This window comes from Colobus angolensis, unplaced genomic scaffold (genome assembly GCF_000951035.1).
Source record: "Colobus angolensis palliatus isolate OR3802 unplaced genomic scaffold, Cang.pa_1.0 Scaffold101, whole genome shotgun sequence".
Lineage (NCBI taxonomy): Eukaryota > Metazoa > Chordata > Mammalia > Primates > Cercopithecidae > Colobus > Colobus angolensis.
The window spans coordinates 1,201,095-1,225,333 of record NW_012111031.1 but is presented as its reverse complement, the minus strand read 5'-3'; the positions used below and the strand labels follow the sequence as shown (position 1 = coordinate 1,225,333).

Sequence of the window (24,239 nt, the reverse complement as noted above, 5' to 3'; positions counted from 1 at the left end):
ATAATCCACATGTCCCAAAGAGACATACTGCATATAATAGCTGTGTAAATAAGGAATCTCTGGACTTTGGGATTCCCCTTGTGGGCCTCTGGAGTGGCCACAGATTAGTTCATATCAGAAGGAATTCATTCCTTTCTTGGAGATTCAGAAAGGCTTGCCTCCTGCTACCGGGTTTCCCCTTCAGGTCAGCACTTCCGTCTTAGCCAGGCTGTAGCTAAGGGACCCTGAGTGTGTGGGATTGATCAGCCTTGCAGCTGATGGAGACCTCGCCATTGGATTCCAGCTTCTTTTTGGGGGTACCATGAGCCACACAGTAATCCCTGGTCCAGCTTAGCACTGGGTTGTTTTACCCTAAACTCCCACCCTCTTGTCGTTTCTGGAGCTGGGTGAGTCACAAATTTTGTCCCTCATCCCAGTTTTGGAAGCTAGAACAAAATGTGAAAGGCAAAATGTTCCAGCATGCGAGGGAAGCCTGTGCTGGAGCCTCTGAGGCTGGGGAGCAGAGGAAGCACTCACAAATCATTCCCCAGCTACCAGAGAGCTGCATGGGAAATGCCCAGAGAAGAACCTTGAAGACAAATGTATGTAGAATTCTTCAGCTGGATCTATCAGCCCAGCTCAAAGAACATCATAATAACCAGGATACAAGACAAGAGTGTTCAGGGCAAGATGGTTGAACTGAGCCTTGGAACTTGGTGGTGGGCAGGGACACCATCTGTGTTGACCCTGCAGATACTAAACATATCTGAGGTGGTTAGTGGAAAAACTACTCAACACTAATGGCAAAGCTTCTCTTTTTTGCTTACCCTTGTGATCAAGTGGGGTTTTAGATCTCCCCATGATCTCGTCCTCTGTGGCATTCAAGTTCTGGATCAAAAAGTATGTGGTCATTTTCCCTTTACCTTTCACTTTGATTTCACCCCTCTCAATGATTTCAAACCCTTGATTTTTTAAGGCACTGCACAGAGAAAAAAAAATGCATCAGACATCAAAGATTGTGGGTCTGTAACTCAAGAGTTGGCTACAATGCAAAGGGCTACTCAAGAGGAAAAGTCCAGGACACAGGACACACAACAGCAGAGGAGGGAAGATCCCAGACATCAGCCTGCTGAAGTGGGACAGAGGCCGTGGAGAAAGTGAGGATGAGATATTCTGAACAGGATGCCACAGGCCAAAAGGGAGCACAGGGACCCACCAGAACCCTCCCAACCCTGCCACCAATTTTCCTCCCTCCAGCTCACCCCTCATATGGGCATCGCTCACGTTTCTACACACCATGCTGTCAGTGCCCATGTGAACACCACCTTTCATGGTTCTGCCACGTAAGGCTCTTGGGTATCAATACTCTTCTTTCCATCTTCCCCAAGTGCACTATATACCCCATGCTTGCTACTATGTTCATCCTAACTACCCAAGCTTTCTCCACCATAATTTCTGTCTGCAGAGGAACTGAAGAGGAGGACTATAGGGTAGGGACCATGAAAAGAGACAGAGCTACAGAGTAATTACAAAATGTTTTCCTGTTTATTTATTTACTGGCCACCAAGTGATATTTGAGAAAAGCCAAAGAACCACTCAGACCAACGAGGATTCAAATTCATGACCACCTGCCTCGGCAGTCCATCGAGTCTTCCCTTGTCCTTGGCCAGGTTGGTAGAGAGTTCAGACCTTCACCACACTCCTCATGTGCCCCCATTTGGCATCTGCTCCCCTCACTTATATGCTGGTGGCTGTGCCTCCTACTTTATGCCCTGATTCATCTACAAAATTACATTAATTACAGGTGACAGCCTGTGACTTCTCACCCCATGACCACACCATCCTGTCCCCCAATCTCTGAGGATGAAGTATCTTTCTTGTCCAGGGGCTCCTCATCCATGCCCCCTTCCCACCACCTATGGGCCTTGCTCCATTGGCCACCCCACCCTTATCTTCAGCTCCCACTCTATTTGCCTTTCTCCTTCTGCTTTTCAGTGTGCTTATGTCTCTTCCATCCTAAAGAGAAGCAAACAAACAGCCTCTCACCTGCTTTAATCCCATACAAATTTTCTCTTCTTTTTATTCTTCAGCCCAATGTCTATCCCACCATTCTACTACAACCACTTTTGAGAATGTCCCCAAAACCTCTAGTGAGTATTTTTCCGTCCTTATTACTACAATTGACATTTTTGTTCAATTCCTCCTTCCTACAGTCATCCACAAGAGTGCTTCTCACCCTGAACTCTCCTGGTCCTTTCTAACTATTTCTTCTCCTGTCTCTTCCCTGGGCTCCTCTTCCTTCTATGCCACTTAAATGTTGGTTCTGCACAGGATTTCTTTCTTTTCCCACTGTTCTTTGCATACTGCATCCTTCCCTGAGTTGATCTCATCAACTCTCATGACTTTAATTACCACCTATATGTTGCTTACTCCAAGTCTGGATCTTGAACAACTCAACTCCAAACTTCATCCATCCATTTTGTGGTACCTCTAGCTGAGTGTTCCACAGTTCCTTTGAACCCAATGTGTCCAACCTGAACTCATTGTCTGCCCCTGTGATCTGGGATACTTCTCACTTGTCCCATCGCAGATGGCGGGGCCACTGTTCGAGCCCTAGTCACCCAGAATGGAGACCCGGGCTCCTCCCTTCTTCTCCTCCCCCATTTCTAACTAGTTTAGCTGGTTTTATTTTCCCCCATATTCCTACCACTAATGTTCTGATTCAGATCAAACTCCTAACAGGTCTCATCTATCTCATTTTCTGGTCCTCAAGTATCTCCTTTCAGGGTCTCTAGAGTGGTCAGTGTCAAATAGTACCCTGACCCTGTCACTGTCTTCAACCTCAGTCTCCTTGGGGGCTTTTCCTCACCTACGGCATAGGGCCCTTGCCCTTCAGCAAGGCATGTGCAGCTGTCCACTCCTGTCTCATATTTTCCAATACAAAAAAGCTCAGGTGTTTATAGTTCTCTGCACCTCTTCTACATGTGAGCCTGTACCTGCTTTTTACTCCCAATACCCCAATTTTGGCTAAATTTTACTCTGGAACTCCTTTTTCAAGATTCAGCTCAGGAACCTCCTTCACAAAGCCCTTTTTTATTACTGGGTCAAGCACCCTTGCCTGGGCTCTCATGGCACCCTCTGTGACTCCCTTGGGAGTAAGAGTGCAGCAGTTAAAGGGAGGACTGTGTACCCTGACTTCGTGGGCTGCATGTAGGCTATTCTCCTTCCTAGCCTACCTGGTCCTGAGGCAAATGATTAACCTTTTTGTGCCTTTTCTTTCATGTACATAATAATAATGTATCTTCACAGAGCTGTTGCAACTGTAAATGAATTAACATATGAAAGAATTTAGAATAGAATGTGGCCTATTGTAAGTGCTCAAGAAACTGTATTATTTTATGCACATATTTATCATTGTACTCCTCTTACTTTAAAAATAATTAACTGCAACTTTTCTTTTTTCTTCTGCTAGACCAAAGGTCAGCACACTTTTTATATAAAAGACCAGAGAGTAAATATTTTAGACTTTGTATATCATATGGTCTCTGTTGCAATGATTCAACTCTGCCTTTGTAGCATGACATCAGCCATAGACAATATGTAAATGAAAGCGCATGGCTGTGTTCCAAGAAAACCTTATTTACAAAAATGAGCAGCAGACTAGATTTGGTCTGTGGGGTTATAATTTGCTGTTCTCTGAACTAAACTACATGCTCCTCGAGAGTAAAAACTGTGTTACAGTTAGAAGCGCAACAAAATTTATTGTCTGCCGCAATATCTTCTGTAAGCCACTGAGACATGGAAGAAAAAGCACGAGTTTCCTCCACTACCCCATCCCACGGCTGCTAGGCACTCTGTAAGTTCTGAAAAGAGGGAGGGACAAAGGAAGGCATGAATAAATGGAAGGTTACCTGTAGGCTGTGGGGCTGAGGTGCACTTTGTTGGGAAGCCCATGACTTTCCATCCTAGAAGCTATGTTCACAGTGTCACCAAATAAGCAGTGCTGTGGCATCTTGTCTCCTACAACACCTGCTAAGACTGGTCCAGTGTAGATCCCCACTCTAATCTGTACAGAGAGAGCATCACTGAAAAGAGACCATCTAATACTCTTGCTTTTATTTGTAAGTTGAGATATAATCTACATAAAATTTTAAAAAAAGATAGTAAAGTGTTTAGCTCCATGAGTTTTGACAAGTGCTTATATCCCTGTAACCGCCAGCCAAAATAAAATGTAAACTAGTTCCATTACCTTGCAAAATTATCTTGTGCACCTTCTAGTTAAGCTCTCTCCCCATCTTCTTCAGCAGAGATAACTACATTCTCATTTCTTTTCTCTCTCTCTCTCTCTCTTTTTTTTTTTTTTTTTTGAGATGGAGTTTCACTCTTATTGCCTAGGCTGGAGTGCAGTGGCGCGATCTCAGCTCACTGCAATCTCCGCCTCCCAGGTTCAAGCAATTCTCCTGCCTCAGCCTCCAGAGTAGCTGAGATTACAGGCGCCCGCCACCATGCCCGACTAATTTTTGTATTTTTATTAGAGATGGGGTTTCACCATGTTGGCCAGCTGGCCAGGTTGGTCTCAAACTCCTGAACTCAGGTGATCCACCTGCCTAATCCTCCCAAAGTGCTGGGACATGAGCCACTGCACCCGGCCTTTTGTGTTTATTTTACCAAAGAGTGATTTGCCTGTTCTAGAACATCACATATGTACAATCATATAGTATAAACTGCTTTTTATCTGGTTTCATTTACTCAGCACAATGTTTTGAGATTCGTCTATATTGTCTTATGTATCAGTAGTTCATTATTTTTATCACTGAATAGTATTCTATTGTAAGAATACACCACATTCATTATCCAGTCTCCTTTTCATGAACATTTATTTTTCAGTTTGAATCTATTAAAATTAAGGATGCTATAAGCATTTCTGTACAGATATGTTTGTAGATATGTTTTCCTTTCTCTTAAGTAAATACCTAGAAGTGGAATTTCTGAATCACAAGGTAGATACATATTTAATTTTACTTTTTAACAAAACAAACAAAAAAACTACCCAGCAATTCTCCAAAGTTGTTTTACTGTTTTACATTTCTATCAGCGACGCAACACTTTCAGATGCTTCCATTTTCACCATCGTTTGGTCTTCTTGAGGGTGTGAAATGATATCTCGGTGTGGTTTTAATTTGCATTAAATTGGTGACTAATGATGTTAAGCACATTGTCTCACACACACATTGGCCGTTCACATATTTTCTTTTGTAAAAAGTCTGTCCAAATTTTTGCCTGTTATAAAAATTGAGCTGTGTGTCTTTTATTGTTAATGTGTATGAGTTGTATACATATATGTATGTATTACAAATATTTTTATCAGTCTGTGGGTTTGTGTATTTATTTTCTTTAATAAGCAGAATTTTTTAATTTTGATGAATGTATTCATCTGCTTAGGCTGCCATAGCAAAATACCATAGATTGTGTAGCTTAAACAATGGAAATTATTTCTCACAATTCTGGAGCATGGAAGGCCAAGCTCAAGCTGTGGGCAGGGTTGGTTTCTCCTGAGGCCTCTCTGCTTGGTTTGTAGATTGTCCACCTTTTTGCTGTGTCCTTACATGGTCCTTCCTCTGTGCACATGCGTTCTTAGTGTCTCTTTATATCCAAATTTCATCTTCTTATAAGGACATCAGGCACATTGCATGAGGGCTCACTCTTAAGGCCTCATTTTACTCAGTAAAGGCTCTAGCTCCAAAGACAATCATGTTCTGAGGTAATGAGTACTAGAGTTTCAAATTAAGAATTTTGGGTTGGACACAATTCAGCCTGTAACAATGAAATTTATCATTTTTTCCCCCTTCATGGTCAGTGCTTTCTGTGTCCTATCTAAAAAAAAAAAAAAAAAATCATTGTTTGCCCCAAAGTCATGATGCTCTTCTTTATTTCCATCAAGAAGCTTTATGATTCTAGATTTTATGTTTAGATTTGCGATACATATCAAATGATTTTTTTGTATATGGGGTGAGGTAGAAGTGAGGTACATTTTTTCTTTCCATATGATATTCAATGGTACCAGAATCATTTTTTTAAAAACAGGTTGCCTTCACCACTCAATTGTTTGACGCCTTGGTCAAAAATCAATGGACTAAACGTGGAGTCTATGTCTGGACACTCTGTGCTGCTCCAGTGGTCTCTTTTTCTGTTCTTCTCTCAGTCTAACTCTGTATTTTTTTTACTGTTGCTTTAGAATAAGTCTTAAAATTAGTTATGTACATCCTCCAATTTTGTTATTTTCTAAGATTGTTCGGGTTAGTCTAAGTTCTTTACATTTCCATATAAATTTTTAAATTAACCTATGACTATTTTCTAAGAAGCCTGCAGGGATTTTGTTTGGTATTCTGCTGAATCTATACATCAATTTAGGGAAAACAGACAGCTTAAATATATTGAGTTTTCCAATGAATATGGTGTATGTCTCCATTTAATTAGATCTTCTTTAATTTCCCTAAGCAATATCTTGTAGTTTTAAGCATAGAGGTCATGTATATCTGTTGTTAGATTTATTCCTAGAAATCTAAAAAATTTTATTTTCTTTTTACTTCATTTTTTAATTTTTTTGTCCTTAGCATATAAAAATTTAAATAATTTTCCTGTATTTATGCTATGACCTTGCTAAACTCATTTATTAGACCTTATAGTTTCCTGTAGTTTGTATAAGATTTCCTAGGTGCACCATTATTTGTTCTGTGAATAATGATAATTTTATTTCTTCATTCATTTCCAAACTTAATGCCTTATATTTCTTCTTCTTGCCTTAGTGCACTGGGTAGGGTTTTTGGTATACTTTAACTAGAAGTGGTTGTCTTTGTATTTATTCTGCTTGGGTTTGCTGAGCTCTGGATATGTGCTTTGATATCCTTCATGTTGAAAAATTCTTGACTATTATCTCTTCAAATATTTCTTCTTACCCATTCTCACTCTGTTCTCATTCTAGCACTTCAGTTACGTATATAGGAGTCCATTTGATATTGTCCTACAGATATAGAGTGTCTTGTTCCCCTTTTTCACTGTTTTCTTCTTTGAATTTCAATTAGGATGATTTCTATTTCAAATTCCCTGATTTTTTTCTCTATTGTGTCTAGTCTTTGTTAAGCCCATAAAATTAATTCTTTATTTCTGATTTCTGAGATCATAGTTTTCTACTATATACAGATATAGATGTAAATATAGACAGTATGTATGTATTTCCCATATCTTCACACTTGTTTTGCCTCTTTTAGACTCTTTAAAATATTTATCAGACTTATTTTAAAGATTCTATCTGATAATTCCAACATCTAGGCTATTTTTGGACCTGCTTCTATTGACTATTTTCTCTATTGGCTGTCCACTATATTACCATTTTCTTGATTCTTCTTGCATCTCATATTTTTCATTATTTAATTGAATGATCCATATTGTGGGTGAAAATACAGTAGAGACTGAAGTAGATAACATTTATCCCCCAGAAAATGTTACATCCCTTCAGAATTAGGCTGCTGGAATGGGGAGTAATCTAATCCATATTTGAGTTGGGTCGGGGCTTTTCCAGAAATATTGGTAGATTCCATGCACCACAGGTTTCAAATATTATGAAGGCTGAATCAGAACTTTCAGTACAGCAGAGCTTAGAATCTGAGCACCAGCAAGGCTCTGAGGACCTTGAGTGCTGTACAGCCCATCCACCAGCTTTTGGAGTTGTAGGAGATCTCCTTCTGCAGTACAGCCCAACAGTGAGATTTTCAGAAGTCTCTTTGCTCTTCAGTCCCACCCTGGCTCTCTGCACTTTGGGAAAATTTTCTCTGCCATTCCTCCTTGCCCTCAGACTTCAAAAGGTCATTGTAGTGTACTTGGTGAAGATGAAGAGTACTTTAGTTGGATTTCTCTCAGTTATCTTACTCTAACATTAGCCTTTAATGGGCCACTGTTTTGCATTTGGGAAAGGCCCCAAACACCTCAGGGACTCGGGAGTTCTCTCAGCTCTCCTCTCCTGTCCTAGTCTTTGGTTGACTAACCCGCCGCACTTGGCCTATGAGAAGGAGTTGGTAGATGGGTCCAGACTCTGTGTCTGCTGCTCTCTGGCATTGTAACCTGTTGTTTCAGCCCTGTGACCATTAAAAATCTACTAAATTTAGACGGGCTTATCCCTACCCTCACCTCTGGAAGATTACTTCTGCTGCTGCCCTGCCAGGATTGAATGCAATTATGAGGGTCTTCTCTTTGAAAGGGTTTGTTACTTCCTGGGATTTAGTTTACTTTGATTCCTTTGCTTTCTGGTGGGAAATAAAAATAAAAATTAAAAATAAAAAACTACTAGCATGGGAGCAACAGTCTCTTGCAGGTTTCTACATCCTAATCAGGTTGCTTGTTGTTTTTACTTGCTAGATTTTCTTCTCCTTGAAATAAAATTGTAACTTCCTCTAGAAAAAGAGGATTCTCTGAACCCTTCAAAGCACCTAGTAATACTGTCTCATATATGGACGGATCTCAGTAAATGTATATTAAAGCTATATGAATAAAATGATAGAATATCTCAGTGCAAAATAATTTTTAAAATGTAGAAATGGCAGCACAATTTTGTTAAGAGAGAAAGTGTTTCCAGTTCTTTCCCCTACATCCTCGAATAAACCCATATGATATGCTCTTTTGTGGATATTTAATGATGACCCTAATTATGTCTATATTCTTACCTTGGAATTGCTAACATCTTTTCCTATTTTTTTCTTGGTAAATCCACCTTGAGTGTTTCCCAGAATTCACTGTCTATTTCATTCTTATTGGTGTAGCATTATTTTCATCTCTGGTGCTATACCCCTTTCATACACACATGCACACACACACACACATATGCGCACACAGACTTGTGTGCACACACACACACACGCATGCACATGCACACACACGCACACACGGACACGCACACACGCACATGCACACACGCATACACCACACTTTCCATTTTATTTTAATTTTTTCACCAGTGACTTATACAAGAGTCCCTTAACTGAAACATTTATCTCTTATCTAACGTTCTTATATCTCTTCCCTCATTACCTCCCATCCTGATTTTTTATTTATTACATTGGATTTTTATTCCATTGATGCACACAGTGTTTGCAATGAGTCATTATGGCAGCTGTCTTGTTCTTGTGACTATCTAAGGCCAGCTTCTACTTAGAAGACTACAGTGAATGCTGTAGCCATGAGCTGCACTGTTTCTCAGCTTCTAACTCACCATGGTCAGAGTAAGTGCAGCACATTTTCAGACTCTCCTGTAAAAAGGTTATAATGTGGAAAAATCATAGTCCATCTTATAATTGGTTTTATTTTGAATTGACTCATTTATTTCGAATTTCTGATGATATTAGCAAGAGAAGGATCTAGAAATCAAAGGCAGACAGACGCCACTCTCAGCCATCCTAGGAGCATTAGGATCTGCTGAGCCAGGGGAGGAGGACATTCATTTTTCATCTCCAAAACTGTTCAACTTTTAGAGTGTGAACAAACTTCCAGACTTGGAAACGTACTTTTCTGTGAGAAAGGCGAGCAGATGTCTCGCTAGTGGCCACGTGGTGGAAGGAAAGCCATTCTGAATATCTTATGGCATCACGGTGCCTGGCCTGTTGACTGCAGGCAGCTTCACACCTCAGCCTGAGTTCTGAACCTGTCAGATGGCATGTTGGAGACACAATTTCACAAGCAGGAAAAGTTGGCTGCTCAGTAAACCTGAACCACTTGTTGAAATGCTTGAACAAAAAAGCAGGAATTATAAATGAGCTGGGTTTTAAGATGGATTGAGCCCTGCTAGATAAATAGGAAGAACTGCTCAGCACTGTCCTAAGTTACTGCCAAAGGAAGCTTAACAGTCAATTGTAGGAAAACCTTGAGCATCGCAGCCTCCTCTGAAATTTGAGAAAAGTTGAGACTATAGTAGCCTTAGGAATATCTCTATTAGGAACATATGCAAGAGAAGAAAAGGACTAGGATGCATTGCCCATTTTAATGATGGCAACTTACCCAGTAATCACCTAAGCACATAAGCAGAATTCTACTTTTGTGTGTGAGATGTTTGGCATTAAACCAAGTACTCAGTTGCCCTCTACCTGGATGGGTTCTCCAGTAACAGGATTCATCACTTCCTTTGCAGAAATTCTCATCCCCAAGGCAAAATTAGCCACTCTTTGAGCATGGCTTCCAGTAGGCACTGGTACACCTCCTACCACCATATAAGCATCTTCTATTGTTTCTACCTGTCAGGAAAAAAAAAAGGTATTCAGAGGGTTTCCTTCATGCACTAAACATGTCACTATGCTTTTTTTTCATTTTGCATATATTGACAAAGGGACTATATTAAAGCTGGCGATTGATTCTTTGCTAAGGGTATGAGGAGCATGAGGGAGGAAGTGAGAAGGAAAAGGACTCAGGAAACAACCATAAAAGAGCCAAAAGGCCTTTCTGCTTTGGGTGGAAACAAATTCCAGAGAAGAGGAAGGTCCTGGGGTAGTCATGTGATGCTACACATGAGATAACACATTGTTTGGATTCGACTTTCTGCTGAATTTAGGAGTAGGAGAATGATGCTCTAGGGCAATGGTGTTTGCCCTTCAAGGGCATCAGAGTGCCATCTTAGCACTGAGTATTGTAAAAAGAATTCCTAAAAACTAGAATTCCTAAAATACTTCCAATTCCCTTTCAGCTCTTATTCTGAGCCCACACTCATCCACACCAAACTCCAGACCAGTGAAGACAGAGGCAAAGGAAGACTTAGAATCAAGCACTTGCCCTGCGTGAGCACACCATGTAACACCTCACACCGCACAGACGCTTACTTTATAGACAGCGTGCACACTGGTTAATCTGTCAAACTTGGAGTACATGGAGTTCAGCATGTTCACTATTTGTATAGGTTCTCAGGTACCACAGATGTCAGTAAATGTCACCACATCGCTGAAAAGAATCGTGCAGTTTTTAAATTCTCCTACAACAGAAACCAGGTATCAGTGAGAACCAAGGAGATAGACTAATAAGTCCATGAATTCTGGATTCAGAGGCCCTTTGAGAATCAAACCTGCCTGTGCCTTGTGGGAAAAGGAGCCAGACACCATTCCCCATTCAGCATCACTCAGCAAACGTTTACTGAGTGCCCGCTGCAAGCTAGTCACACTAGGAGAATCATATCACAGAGGGCAAGCAGACCAGGCCCTCACCCCCAAGGAGCCTGCAGTCAAATGAAGGAGACATAAAAGTGAACAAATGCTTCCAGTAAGATGCAACCAGTGCTGTGGGAGGACAGAAAGGGCCCCTAGTAAGTGGGCCAAGCAGAGCCTGAGCTACAGGAGTCCTGGGGACAGGGCTGACAGAGACTGGTCACTGTGAAGTGGTAGCTCCCCGTCTTTGTATGGCAGGGAAGCCACCTTGTCCTCAACACTTGCTCGTAAGTCATGCCCCTGATTCCACCTTGGCCCTCATTCATGCTAACTTCCACATAGCAACCAGATACCCTGTTTAAGTCAGATCTCCCACTCTTCAATCTCCAATCTTTCATGATTCCATCACACTAAGAGTGCAACCCAATGCAACCCAGGCCTGACCTACAGAGGAGGCCCCCCACCTCTGTCCCTGCCGCCTCTCTGACCCTCCGGCTCCCTCCACTCTGGCCACACTGGCCTCATGGAGTTTCTCCAACATGCCAAGTACCTCCTGCCTTCGGGCTTCTACACCTAAAAAAAGAGGTGTTTCCTCTGCCTGACACTTTTCTCAAATATCTACAGGGCCTGTTACTCACATTTCAAATGTAACCAACTCAGTGAGAATTCTCTTGACCACCCTGTATAAAATAGCCCCTAGACTGGCTATCCTCTTAGCTTGATTGCCTTTCACCCACTCCATACACATGTGACATGATATATATATATATATATATAGAGAGAGAGAGAGAGAGAGAGAGAGAGAGTCTCGCTCTGTCACCCAGGTTAGAGTGCAGTGGCACAATCTCAGCTCACTGCAACCTTTGCCTCTTGGGTTCAAGCAAATCTCCTACCTCAGCCTCCCAAGTAGCTGGGCTGTCCTATAGGCACACACTGCCATGCCTGGCTAATTTTTTGTATTTTTAGCAGAGACAGGGTTTCACCATGTTGCCCAGGCTGGTCTCAAACTCCTGAGCTGAGGCAATCCACCAGCCCAGCCTACCACAATGCTGGGATTATAGGCATGAACCACTGCGCCCAGTCCAATATTTTGTATGGAATGGTTTATTTGGTTTTTGTCTACCTCTGCATTAGAATACAAAGCTCCATGAGATGGGAGACTGTCAGTTTAGATCTCTGCTATATCCCAAGCACCTAAAGCAGGGCCTGGCACATAGTAGATGCTCAATAAATATTGAGTGAGTGAATCAATGACTCCTTGAACACAGCTGGGTGTCTTCTTTGTTAGTTAAGCCTCTAATTGTAATTCCCCCTTCGTGGAACTTTCTCTTCTCCTTGGCTTCTGGCCTATCATCCTCTCTTCATATTCCTCCTAGCTTTCTGATCTCCTTGTTTTATATCTTTCCTTGGCTTCTCAACCTTCTTAAGTACTGGATGTTCCCTAAAGAGTAATACTCCACTCTCTTCTCACTTCCTGTCCTCTAGGTGATCTTATCCACCATTCACAGAGTCTATGATTAACCCCACCCACATTACAATAACTCCCAGATGTATAGCTCCATGCCACAATGTTCCCTTGAGCTCTCACTAAGATTCCTACCTCTGATCATCCTATGTGGAGTATCCGACAGACATCTCCAGCTCAATGGTTCTAAAATGGACCTTATCATTCTCCCCCAACCCTGCTCTTCTTTCTGGCCCTGTCTTAGGATAAATCATCCCATTTTTCCATGCAAGAAGCCTCAGACCCATGCCTGCCCCCTCTGTCTTACCTTCCCCATCTGGTCAATGGGGAAATCCTGCTGATTCTTCCTCAGGCTGCCCTAGTTCAGGCCTCTACCATCAATCAGCTGCGCCCTTATAGGCTTTCAGCCCCACCTCACGCATTCACTACACTGCAGCCCAAATCGGATTTATAAAACTCATCATGTCACTTCCATAATAAGAGAAGAAACTTCAATGAATTCTCACTGCCTACAAAATAAAAGACAATTTCCTTTTCCTTAATAGTCCAGATTAATCACTGCATCACCTGAACCTCACCCTACCCACTCAGCCTCACCAGACCCCGCTTTTCCACATACCCCGCGCTCTGGGAACATGCCTCATGGTATTTATTTGCACATTGCCTTACCTTTGCTCTTAGTAACCCATTCTCTGGAAATGCCTTTTTCCTCTTTGCTTGCTGAAATTCAGCCTCAAGGCCCAACTCAAGTGTCACACACTTTTGAGAGGTGCCTCCACAACCCCAACTGGCCACCCTATCTCTTTCTCTCCTGACATCTCTTTATTATTAATTTCCTTGTCCCTGTGTTGCCATAGCACCTTATGTGATGAAAAGAGTATGGATTTTGAAGTTAGATGGCCCTAACACAGTTACTTTCCAGCTCTTTCACTTATCAGCTGTGCTGAATGTCAATTTGCTCAGCAATATAGTATGGACAATACCTCCCTCACAGAAATGTTGAGAAAGTTTAATGAAACAGCACATGTAAAATGTCTAACACAGATCCTGGCACAATAATTGCTCCTTAATGCAGATTAATTTCTTTGCCATTGGTCATTTCTACATCCATTAATTTATTCTGCATATATCTATCAAACTCACAAGTCTGTAAACTCCTCTGTGTCCCCAGATCTGGAACAGCACCCTGGCACACAGTAAGTTCACCAGGCGTGTCTGGTGAATGAACACAGTCCCATGACAAATGGAAAGTGAGTTCAGGGTAAACACGGCATCCCTGCCTCCATAAATAGTATACTGTCCCAGAATGGTCCTCAGAGGAACCCTGTGATTTAACCAGTGTGTGAGTGTATTATTTTTAGTTACAGTTAAGAACCCTACTCATTGTCACTGAGTAATGAGGCCAGTCTCAGGATACATCCTTACATTCTTAGAGAACCTAATGTATGTGTAGCTGACAACCATTTTTATATAATTCATGTTTTACTTCTGTATTATTTTTATTATCAATGTAGAGAGAACAAAGCTGAGAATATACAGGTGGAGTAATTACCCCAAGATCATGTCACTTACAAGTGACAGAATCAGAATTCAAAACCACTTGTGTCTGGCTTCAAAACCTGTGGCCCTGACCACTAAGACATACCACCTTCTGCTCAGAGGTCCCTGTGCAGGAGAGGGTGCCTTACCTGCAGACACCTTTTTGCCCTCCCTCAGCTGGTTGGCCACGTGTTTGGGCGGCATGGCATAAAGCAAGGTCTCTGTTTTTTTCTTTTCAGTGGCCAAGTGTTTGGAGAGGACCCGTAGCTCTTCCTTCTTCTTCATTTCCAGCTGGTTGGACAACTCTATCTTAGTCAGCCGCTGCTGGTTCAGGAGGATGAGATCCCTGGTGGTGTCATCGGGTCGATGTCAGAAAGATGCATATTGAGTCTTCCAGCTCGTGCAGGCTGCGGAGCTTCAGAGACCACAGGTACACCATGCACTGCATGGACTCCATCCAGATCATCTGGCCTTGCCATCATGGAGAGAAATGCAACAATATTATATGTCACCAGTAGGGGCTGAGACGAGCTCGCTGGACAACTAATCATCTCCCACACTGTGTGCTTCTAGTCACTGCAGTCACGCTCCTCTTTTACCCAAGGTCCATGAGACCTTACTCATCTCCCCTCTTTCCCCAGCAGCTCTGTCCATTGCCTCCATTGAAGTGGCTCCCATCTATCAAGGGCCTCCATGCTACTGATACCAACACAAGTTTCTTGGATTTTTCTTTACTCAGCCCTTCTGCTGTTTGATGATGTTAACCAGACCCTCCTTCCTGAAATCTCACTTCCTAGGACTTCTCTGCACTGCTTTCTCTCTGAGATATCCCCTAATTCTTCGAATTTTATTTACATTATTTTAATCTCATTCTTTAAACGTTAGTGTTCCTGAGGGTTCTGTCTTGGTATTCTCGTTTAGCATCACACAGCTGCATCCTACACCATGCTGACTGAATCTGAATTTCCAGAGAAACCTTGCTTCCTGAACTCAATATGTGTATTTCTTTAAAAATAGGTATGTTTGTTGTTATTGTAAAAGCAGTACACATTCATTGCAGAAAACAAAAAAAAGTGAAAGAAAATAGTAAAAATCACCCACAATCACACCACATGGATAATTACTGTTAATATTTTGTAGTACATCTTTGTTTTACAAAAAAAAGAGGGATTACATGGCATCTTCTTTTCATAATCTGAATTTTCCACTTAAAATATATAACATATTCTTTCATAGTATTAAATATAGATATGCATCTTAATTTTTGCTGGTTACCTTGCTCATACTAACTATTAAATAATAAGTTAGTATTGAGTATATTATATCTAGTTTATCATTGTATAAACAACATTGTGATGAATAAGCTTGAGGCAGTCTTTGTGTATAATCATGGTTAGTTAGTTTGTTAAAAGATATATTCTTAGACACGGGTTACTTAGACAAAGAACATGCTCATTTTTAAGACTTTTGATACATATTGCCAAAATACCCTCTAGGATGATTGTGACAATTAATAACTCCATAAACAGTGTTTTTTTTTTCTTCTGTTCTCCCTATCAGGTATCTGTTCATGGATATCTGAACTGAACTCATCTTCAATCCCCTCCACAAATCTTCTCTTTCTATTAGTTCTTTCATTACATATATAGTTAGTCCCTACGATGAGCCAGGCATACCGTTTTAAGCACTGGGGATACAGCAGTAACTCAAACTGACAAAAATCCCTGCCTCAAGACATTACATTATGTCTTTTTTTCAGTTAATTGCACCTTCATCACCCAGTTACCCAAGCAAGGAAGCTAATAATTAGCCCAACGATTCTCTTCCACCCCCCATATCAGGTCACCAAGTCCTGCCTTAATTATCTTGTGAGTCTATCCTCCAACTGCCACCCCAGTGCCACTGCCGGAGTTCAGCACCTTAGAGCTTCTTTCCTGCACTCCAGAAGCAGCCTCTGTCTGGCCTCCCAGGATCCATTTTCTCTACACTCTGACCCATCCTTCACACACCTCCAGAGTGATCATTCTAAAATCAAATCTGATAATGGCAGACACTTCAACATGTTTCCAGCTGCACGATAGAGTTCAAGTCCTCATCTTGCCAGCCTCCTCTCCCATCACTCCACTCTACACCTCACTCGGGTTCCCAGAGCATGTCATTCTCCCGTCAGACATCCCCCCAGCTCTGCCTGTGCTTATCCCTGGAATACCTAATCATCCCTCTAATAGAAAGATAGCTCAAAATGTGTGCCCTTTCATGGCATATACAAAAATTTGCTCAAAATGAATCAAAGACCTAAATGTAAGAGCTAAAACTATAAAACTCTTAAAAGAAAACATAGAAGATAAGTTTCACAACATCAGATTTGGCAACAATTTCTTGGATATGACACCAAAATAACTGGCAACAAAAGGGAAAATAGATAAATTGGATTTCATCAAAATTAAAATCTTTTGTGCATCAAAGGACACAACCAACAGTTAAAAGGTAACACACAGAATGTATTTGCAGATTATATATCTGAAAAGAGGTTAATATTCAGAATGTATAAGAAATTCCTACAACTCAACCGCAAAAGCAAACAACCCAATTAAAAATGGACAGAAGACTTGAATAGACATTTTTCTGAAGAATAAGTAGAAATGGCCATTAAAGATTCTCAATATCAATAATCATTAGAGAAATGCAAATCGAAAGCACAATGAGATACCACTTCACACCCATTAAGATGGCTACTATTTTTTAAAAAGCAGACAATAAGTGTTCATGAGGATGTGGAGAAATTGGAACACTCGTCTATTTTGATGGGAATGTAACATAGAGCAGCCACTATGAAAATCAGTATGGAAGTTCCTAATTTTAATAAATTAAAAATAGAATTACCATAAAATCCAGCAATGCCACTTCTGGATATATATTCCAAATAAATGATGGCAGGAACTCAAAGAGACATTTGTACACCCACACTTATAGTAGTAGTATTATTCACAATAGCAAAGTGGTGGAAGAAACTCAGGTGTCCATTGATGGGTGAGTGGATACAGAAAATGTTGTATATTCATACAATGGAATATCATTCAGCCTTAAAAAGGCAGGAAGTTTGGACACATGCTACATTACGGATGAACTTTAAAAACATCATGCTAATTGAAATAGGCCAGTCACAAAAGGACAGGTACTGTATTATTCCACTTATATGAGGTATCTAGACTTGTCAAATTCATAGGAACAGAAGGTAGAATGCTGGTTGCTGGGGAATTGAGGAAGGACAAATGAGTTATTGCTTAATAGGTAGAGTTTCAGTTTTGCACAATATAAAAAAAGTGCTGGAGATGGATGGTAGTGAAGGTAGTACAACATGTGAATGTGCTTAATATCAATGAACTGTACATTTAAAAATTATTAAAATGGTAAATTTTGTTATGTAAATTTTATTCAATTAAAAACAAAATGTATGCCCTACTAACAGTGAGTTAGATGATCATGTTACTACATAAAATACAGACATTAATTTAATACCAATAGTACCTCATGCATTCTGAAAATTTTGGTAACATCAGAATTTTATAATTATATAATGTATATAATTTTATAATTATGTATGTAACTATATTACATATATAGTTTATGTCTAAACCAGAGATGGTTGAGGAAATAAAATATATTCTTTACAGATCAAGTCAAGTGGAAATGTCAGAAAAAAATGTGTTCTCAATGTAGCCCCTACCCCACTTTTTAGGAAACTGGAAAACTTTGCATCTTCCCTTTCTGATCAATCTCTCAAATAGGCAGGGAGCAACAGGAAAGGAGTGAGTGATTACCTCGAAATTTGAGTGTGGTCTGACTTTACCATGCTACAGGCATCATTTCTCTTCGTGTCTTCAGGACAAATTGACTGTTGATAAATTTGCAGATGCTGAAAATGTTGAAGGTAACTTGAGGATGAATGATGGAGAAATACTCATCCAGTTGAATCTTCTGGGTTTGGAGTCCTGGCACGTACTTCTGAATGTTCACTCCAGCTTGCTTCACCTGTAGCTATCCACAGAAGACAGATACAAGACAGGAATAGAAGGTGACCCCCCTCCCCATAAACTTCCCCTTGGAAATAACGTTCTAGCCATGTTCTGTGGCTCACTGTCGGGAAAGGGGGTCAGTAATGGAATCAACGTCATGGACGTAATAATTTTTTTTGAAACAATCAAATATGTGCTAATGTCTGAAAGAAAAAGAATAGTATGAGAGTGCTCAGAGGCTTATTTCTGACTAAAGAGAAATGAGGTTACAGCTCTCTATTGGGCTAATAGTTCCTCCCGAGCTCTGAGACAACTCTCTCTCTCTCTCTCACTCTCTCTATCATTTACTAATGAAGAAACTAGCAAATTCTATAGCACTGGCTCTATTATCCAAGTCTGGATGAAGAAATTCATCAAGGGGGTGGGGGAGATGCCTTTCACTGCTATCTCCAGTGAACACACAGAAGGAGGAAGTAAAATAGGTGTCCTTTTAATGAGTTCCTAATCAATTCAATTGACATATATTTTATCCATGGAAATGGATTAACAATCAAACTTAAATAGTTATGCTCACAGCTCTCACAGAGCAGTGGCTTGAGTTGGCATGACCCCTTCCCCATGTTCAAGATGCAGAATGTGAAGCTGGGTGGGATGGAGACATACCTGGTGGCCACAAGGATGGGAAGAATTCACGGGTAGAATTCCACCCTATCGTTGCTACTGATTGTGTTCTGCTGTCTGTTTATGTAGTGAATTTTAATGTCACTTCCTTTTCCCCTTTTTTCTAATGGTAAACTTTCCCATGCTTTTACTAGTTCAAACCTCCCTTTCTACCCTATCAAGAAGCTCCTGCATTCTGGATTCTGGAGGATACCACAATACGAAAAGGAAATCAATAGTCCTGCCAGGGTAAAGCCTAGTCTCCCAAGTCCTAGGGATTTCTCAGGGACTTGAGAATCTCCACTGTTCATGAAGGACTATAAATCATGCTCACTTCCCTGGCTTAGCCCCAATCCCAAGCTATAGAGGGAAGAGTCTCTTACTGATTCATCAAATACAATGTGGAAAGGAAAAGTGTTGCAGAACGTCTTCTCTTCAATCCAGAGTCTCTCAGGATAAATTGGCTCAAAGGCATTCATGAGATGCCCTGGATGTAGAGAAAGTACTGATGAGAAGCAGCTCCTGCCGCCACCCTTGCACAGAGCAGAGCTCAGGATAGGGATAGTATCTAAAGTGTTTCACAAGCAAAGTGCAATCCCACTTCTTTTGCATGGGCTCCCTCAGCATCTCCAGATGGCCACAGCAATTCTTCTTCCAAATTAAAACAAACAGAAAACTTGCTACCAGGTTGAGAAGCCCTTCTGCCCCCTGCCAAGTTTCTGCCTGCCGCTGAAGAGTTTCTGGGCCAATTGAGTACGTCTCGCCATGAACACAGAGTCGGCATTGAAATGGTGACAGCCAGACAATGAGCCAGCAGAGCAGAGCGTGTGCTCTGGGCCCAGCATCAGGGACATTTGCCATGGAGCTTTTTAGACTGACAGTTTGGGGTGGCACGTGAAAATTTAACCAACAGTCCTATTTGGCAGGGGGTAGAGATTCGAAATGGAGCCTTTTTGATATGAAAATCTCCTAGACAAAGGATGTCAATTGCATGTTTGACTCACTTGCCATGGCTTGAAGGACGCAAAATGCAGCCCTTTGAGCCCTGCAGACCTTCTCCCAGATGCGTGTCACCTGGCCCATTGAGCCCTGACACAGAGCACCCTAACTCCCTTCTCTCAGTGGATCAGAGCCCTTATTCAGACTCAGGCGTTAGGTGCTAATCGTTAGACCGGCTCAGTGCCCACAGGGCTACCTTAGCAAGCCTAATGCCTGCATTTTGCAAATGAGAAGATGGAGACTCTTGTCCAGGGTCACACAGTTCCTTAGGCACAGAGCCAGAAACTTGCTTTCTTGGCTCTTGATCTAGTGGCCTTGCTGGGTGACTAGGGTTGCTATCCACAGATCTCCAGTCCAGAAATGTGTCCAAATGGAGAAAGCCTGACTGCAGAAGAGGAGCTGTGGAGAATTCATTGTTCCTGATGGCACATCAGTGCTCATCTTCCTTCTCTCCACTCATCACCTGTTGGGAGTGATTCCAATTGTGTCTCCAAAAACTTTTTCTTAGGACAGGAGAGACGATGTCTCCATGTGACCCAGCACAAATAATGAGAGGCAATGGAAGGACAATTAGAGCCTGGCATTTTAAAGTTGAAAACCATGGTCGCCAAATCCAAGTGTTGCGGAAGCTAGTGCCATGATAATCGCAGAGGGCTTGGCCCCATCAGTGTACACTGGCAGCTACTCCTGAGAATCAAGCAGTCTTTCTGATCTCAGAGCTGAGCTTGGGAGAACAACTCACTTACCTTTTCCAAACATGACCATGCTTCTCACAACATCCCAGTGGGATTTTTTCACAGGACAAGCAGAAACATTCAAATATTTCTCCTTCATCCTGAGGAAAGCTGCCTGGAGGGCCTGCAGATGGCAGGGAGATAGGCACCTGGTCACATGACTGGAGAAGCACAAACCCCATTTGCTGTGATGGGGTCCACCTTTAAATAAGGAACTGTGCCATGGCCAGAGGAACAGCATGAGGGCTTACAAGATCAAATCTACCAAGATTTTAGCATTCCCGATATTTTTAAATCAAATTAGTCCTCATACTGTCTCTCTATCAAAGAAAGCCATAACTTTTTAGAAAATTTCAAGACGGAACTAAGATGCTATCTGGCAAGAAAATCATGGACAAACATTTCTTCCTGTGGTTGAAGATTCTGCAGTGAACAGACTCTGAGGTGGACTTTGAAAATACTCTAAGGAATCACAGACTAATCCTAATCTGAGTATTTTCACAAGCTATGGTCATGGAGAGCTGTTCACCTAATGTACGTGGTAACGTAAGCAGGTAATGGTCACCCTACCAGGTGCAACTGAGGTGGCCAAGTACAGGGTCTTGAGTTGACTCAGGATCTATGAATGGTTCCAGCTGCAGAAGTGGGCACTGAAGACTGGAAAGATCAATTTATTTGAGGAGGATTGAAAAAACAAAACCATCAAGTTCAAATTTCAAATCCTTCATATGGTTATTCTTATAGGTGAACAATTTTCCAGGCTCAGGTACATTCCAGAATGCTTCTCAGTATATATCCACTTAACCTTAACCCAGCAGTCCTCAACTGGGAATGATTTTATCCATTACCCCCACTATGCGGACACTTGGCAATGCCAGCAGACATTTCTTTTTCTTTCTTTCTTTCTTTCTTTTTTTTTTTTTTTTTGTGCCACAAATGAAGGGATGAGGTTCTACTAGTAGGAAAAGACCAGGGATGCTGCTAAGGACACTATAATGTAAAAGACACACCATCAACACCAAAGAATTATCTGGTTCAAAATGTCAGTTGTGTCAAAATTGAGAAGCTCTGCCTTAATTCCACTATTAGAAGGTCCAGTCGGTCTCCCATCCAAGCACTAACCAGGACCAACCCTGCTTAGCTTCCAAGATCAGTCATGTTCAGGGTGGTATAGCTGTAGACACTCATAAGTGGGAGTTGAACAACGAGAACACATGGACACAGGGAGAGGAGAATCACACATTGAGGCCTGTCAGAGGATGGGGGGTAAGGAGAGGGAGGGCATTAGGACAAATACCTAATGCATGTGGGGCTTAAAACCTAGATGATGGGTTGATAGGTGCAGCAAACAAACATGGCACATACATATCTATGTAATAAACCTGCACGTTCAAAACATGTAACCCAGAACTTAAAGGAAAATATAAAAAACAAAAAAAAAAAATCAAAAGGTCCAGTTGATTCTGTTGTTTGCATAGATTTTTCCAAGACTGATAGCTCTACTTAAGTGCAACTGTTCTTTCTAAAGGCATAGCAAACCCAGTACCTCTTGGTCTCTCTCGATGCCCTGACTGTCTTGTAGCCTTTCTGACTTTGCCTTTCTCATCTTCCTGTGAGCTTTCAGAAACACAACATGCTCCTTCTTCCCTGTCCTCTCCACTTCTTCATTCATGTCAAGAATGTCCATGGTTACCTCAATGTCAAAGAAGTCTTTGGCCACAGCCTCAATGACACCTGCAGCAGAAGGACACCTATTGTTGAGGGATGGCCGAAAGCAATTTTATCAGCAAAAATCATAAAATAATCAAACTGTAAAACTTCTGATGAATATTCTGAAGTTCACCAAGCCCAGGCCCTGCTTCAAATCAGACATCAGCGACAGCCAATTAAATAAAAATATGCAGAGACTGAAGTTATACATGTTTGGATACCAAATATATCCATGCCACTTTAATTTCTAGTTTGGCATCTATTCATTTGTTTGTTATTTCAGGTAGACATTTAACTCATTAAGCAAACAAATAAACCTAGAGATAATGTAAGCAAAATTCAGTTGTAAAAGCATTAAGGATCAAGTTTTTAAAAGTGTTCCTCTGGGCATCTATCCCAGGGTTATATACAAAATACAGGGAAAGCACCAGGCACGGTGGCTCATGCTTGTAATCCCAGAACTTTGGGAGGCCGAGGTGGGCGGATCATGAGGTCAGGGGATCGAGACCATCCTGGCTAATACAGTGAAACCCCATCTCTACTAAAAATACAAAAAATCAGCCAGGCATGGTGGCGGGTGCCTGTAGTCCCAGCTACTCGGGAGGCTGAGGCAGGAGAATGGTGTGAACCCAGGAGGCAGAGCTTGCAGTGAACCGAGATCACTCCACTACACTCCAGCCTGGGGGGACAGAGCGAGACTCCATCTCAAAAAAAAAAAAAAAAAAAAAAAAACATGTATATATATATGGAAAGCATGCATGAAGATGTTCATGATAGCATTGTTTACAAAAGCAAAAGATTAGTATTAATGGACAATTTAATAATAGGAGATTAGTTAAGATAATTACAATATGGGATATCATTCAACCATTTAATATGTGGTTTTAAAGATTATGTGGAAACATGCTTTTTCTACAATGCTAAATGCAAATAAAGAGTTGATACAAAATAATATATGCAGAATTATCACAGCTATGTAAAAACCTGTATAATTTAAAATGTTGAAAGAAAAATACAAATTATTCGTTTTTGTGGAATTTTGGAAACTTATTTTAAAAGCTCAAGGACTTTGGGAGCAGTGGTCAAGATGATATGAAGTCACACATTCTAAGAGAGTTTTAACTTCTTACCCATAGCCCCCTATTAGCCATCCTGGAGAATTTGTGGGGAAACTTTCCTCACTTCAGAAGCCCCATAGCTCTGCGGTCGGCTAAGCCATTTCCATACCTGATACAATATAGCACAGACCACTTCTATCTGAGTAGTAATGGAGAAACATTTTCCCATCTACTCCTCTCTCCACACGAAACGATGGTACATGCATCTCCTAATTAAAAGACACACATTTTTCCCAGTGGACACAAATTGCGTAAATTATGCTTTTGAGGCTTTGTGAAACAATAGTATTTATCCACTACATCCTACGGAACTATATCCCAACCCTCTCTCCAATCACATAAAAACTCCCACTGTTTCTGCTCCTGTATGTCAGGAATTTTATATTATAACTACTATACTTTAAACAACCCTATATGGCAAGTACTAGTTCCATTTTAAGAGGAAGAAACTGAGGCTTAGGGAAGGTAAACCTAGATTAATGGCAGAACAACATTTGATTCCCAAATGAGCCTTTGCACCGTGCCATGCTGTTTCTACCCATATTCCAAAAGCAGTTGTCTGCTGGTAACAGGAAGCGTTAGTGAGTTTCTGCCACACTTGGCCTGTCACCAAGTGACCATGGGCATCTTCACTTTCCAACACATCAGGAAATCAGAGAATTTGCAAGTAGAAATAATCAATTTCTTGTTCTGAAAGGATAATGTCATCTGTGATGTCAAATTGAACGTTTAGAAAGTAGAACCTTCCGCCGGGCGCAGTGGGCTGGTGCCTGTAATCCCAGTTCTCTGGGAGGCCGAGGTGGGCAGATCACGACGTCAGGAGATCGAGACCATCCTGGCTAACA

The 24,239-nt window shown here is 41.3% G+C and overlaps 1 protein-coding gene across 1 annotated transcript in view; it reads right to left on the bottom strand.

Moving 5' to 3' along the window:
• Nucleotides 1-628: 628 nt before the first annotated feature.
• LOC105509734 (guanylate cyclase soluble subunit beta-2-like) overlaps nucleotides 629-24,239 on the bottom strand; it is a 27,428-nt gene continuing 3,817 nt past the window's right edge. Inside the window, 13 exon segments of the mRNA XM_011939162.1 lie at nucleotides 629-726; nucleotides 807-958; nucleotides 3,891-4,045; nucleotides 10,110-10,256; nucleotides 10,836-10,984; nucleotides 14,307-14,522; nucleotides 14,525-14,548; nucleotides 14,551-14,628; nucleotides 17,979-18,195; nucleotides 19,217-19,320; nucleotides 20,579-20,690; nucleotides 22,113-22,300; nucleotides 23,504-23,603. Of these exon segments, the coding sequence (XP_011794552.1) occupies nucleotides 629-726; nucleotides 807-958; nucleotides 3,891-4,045; nucleotides 10,110-10,256; nucleotides 10,836-10,984; nucleotides 14,307-14,522; nucleotides 14,525-14,548; nucleotides 14,551-14,628; nucleotides 17,979-18,195; nucleotides 19,217-19,320; nucleotides 20,579-20,690; nucleotides 22,113-22,300; nucleotides 23,504-23,603 (1,740 nt within the window).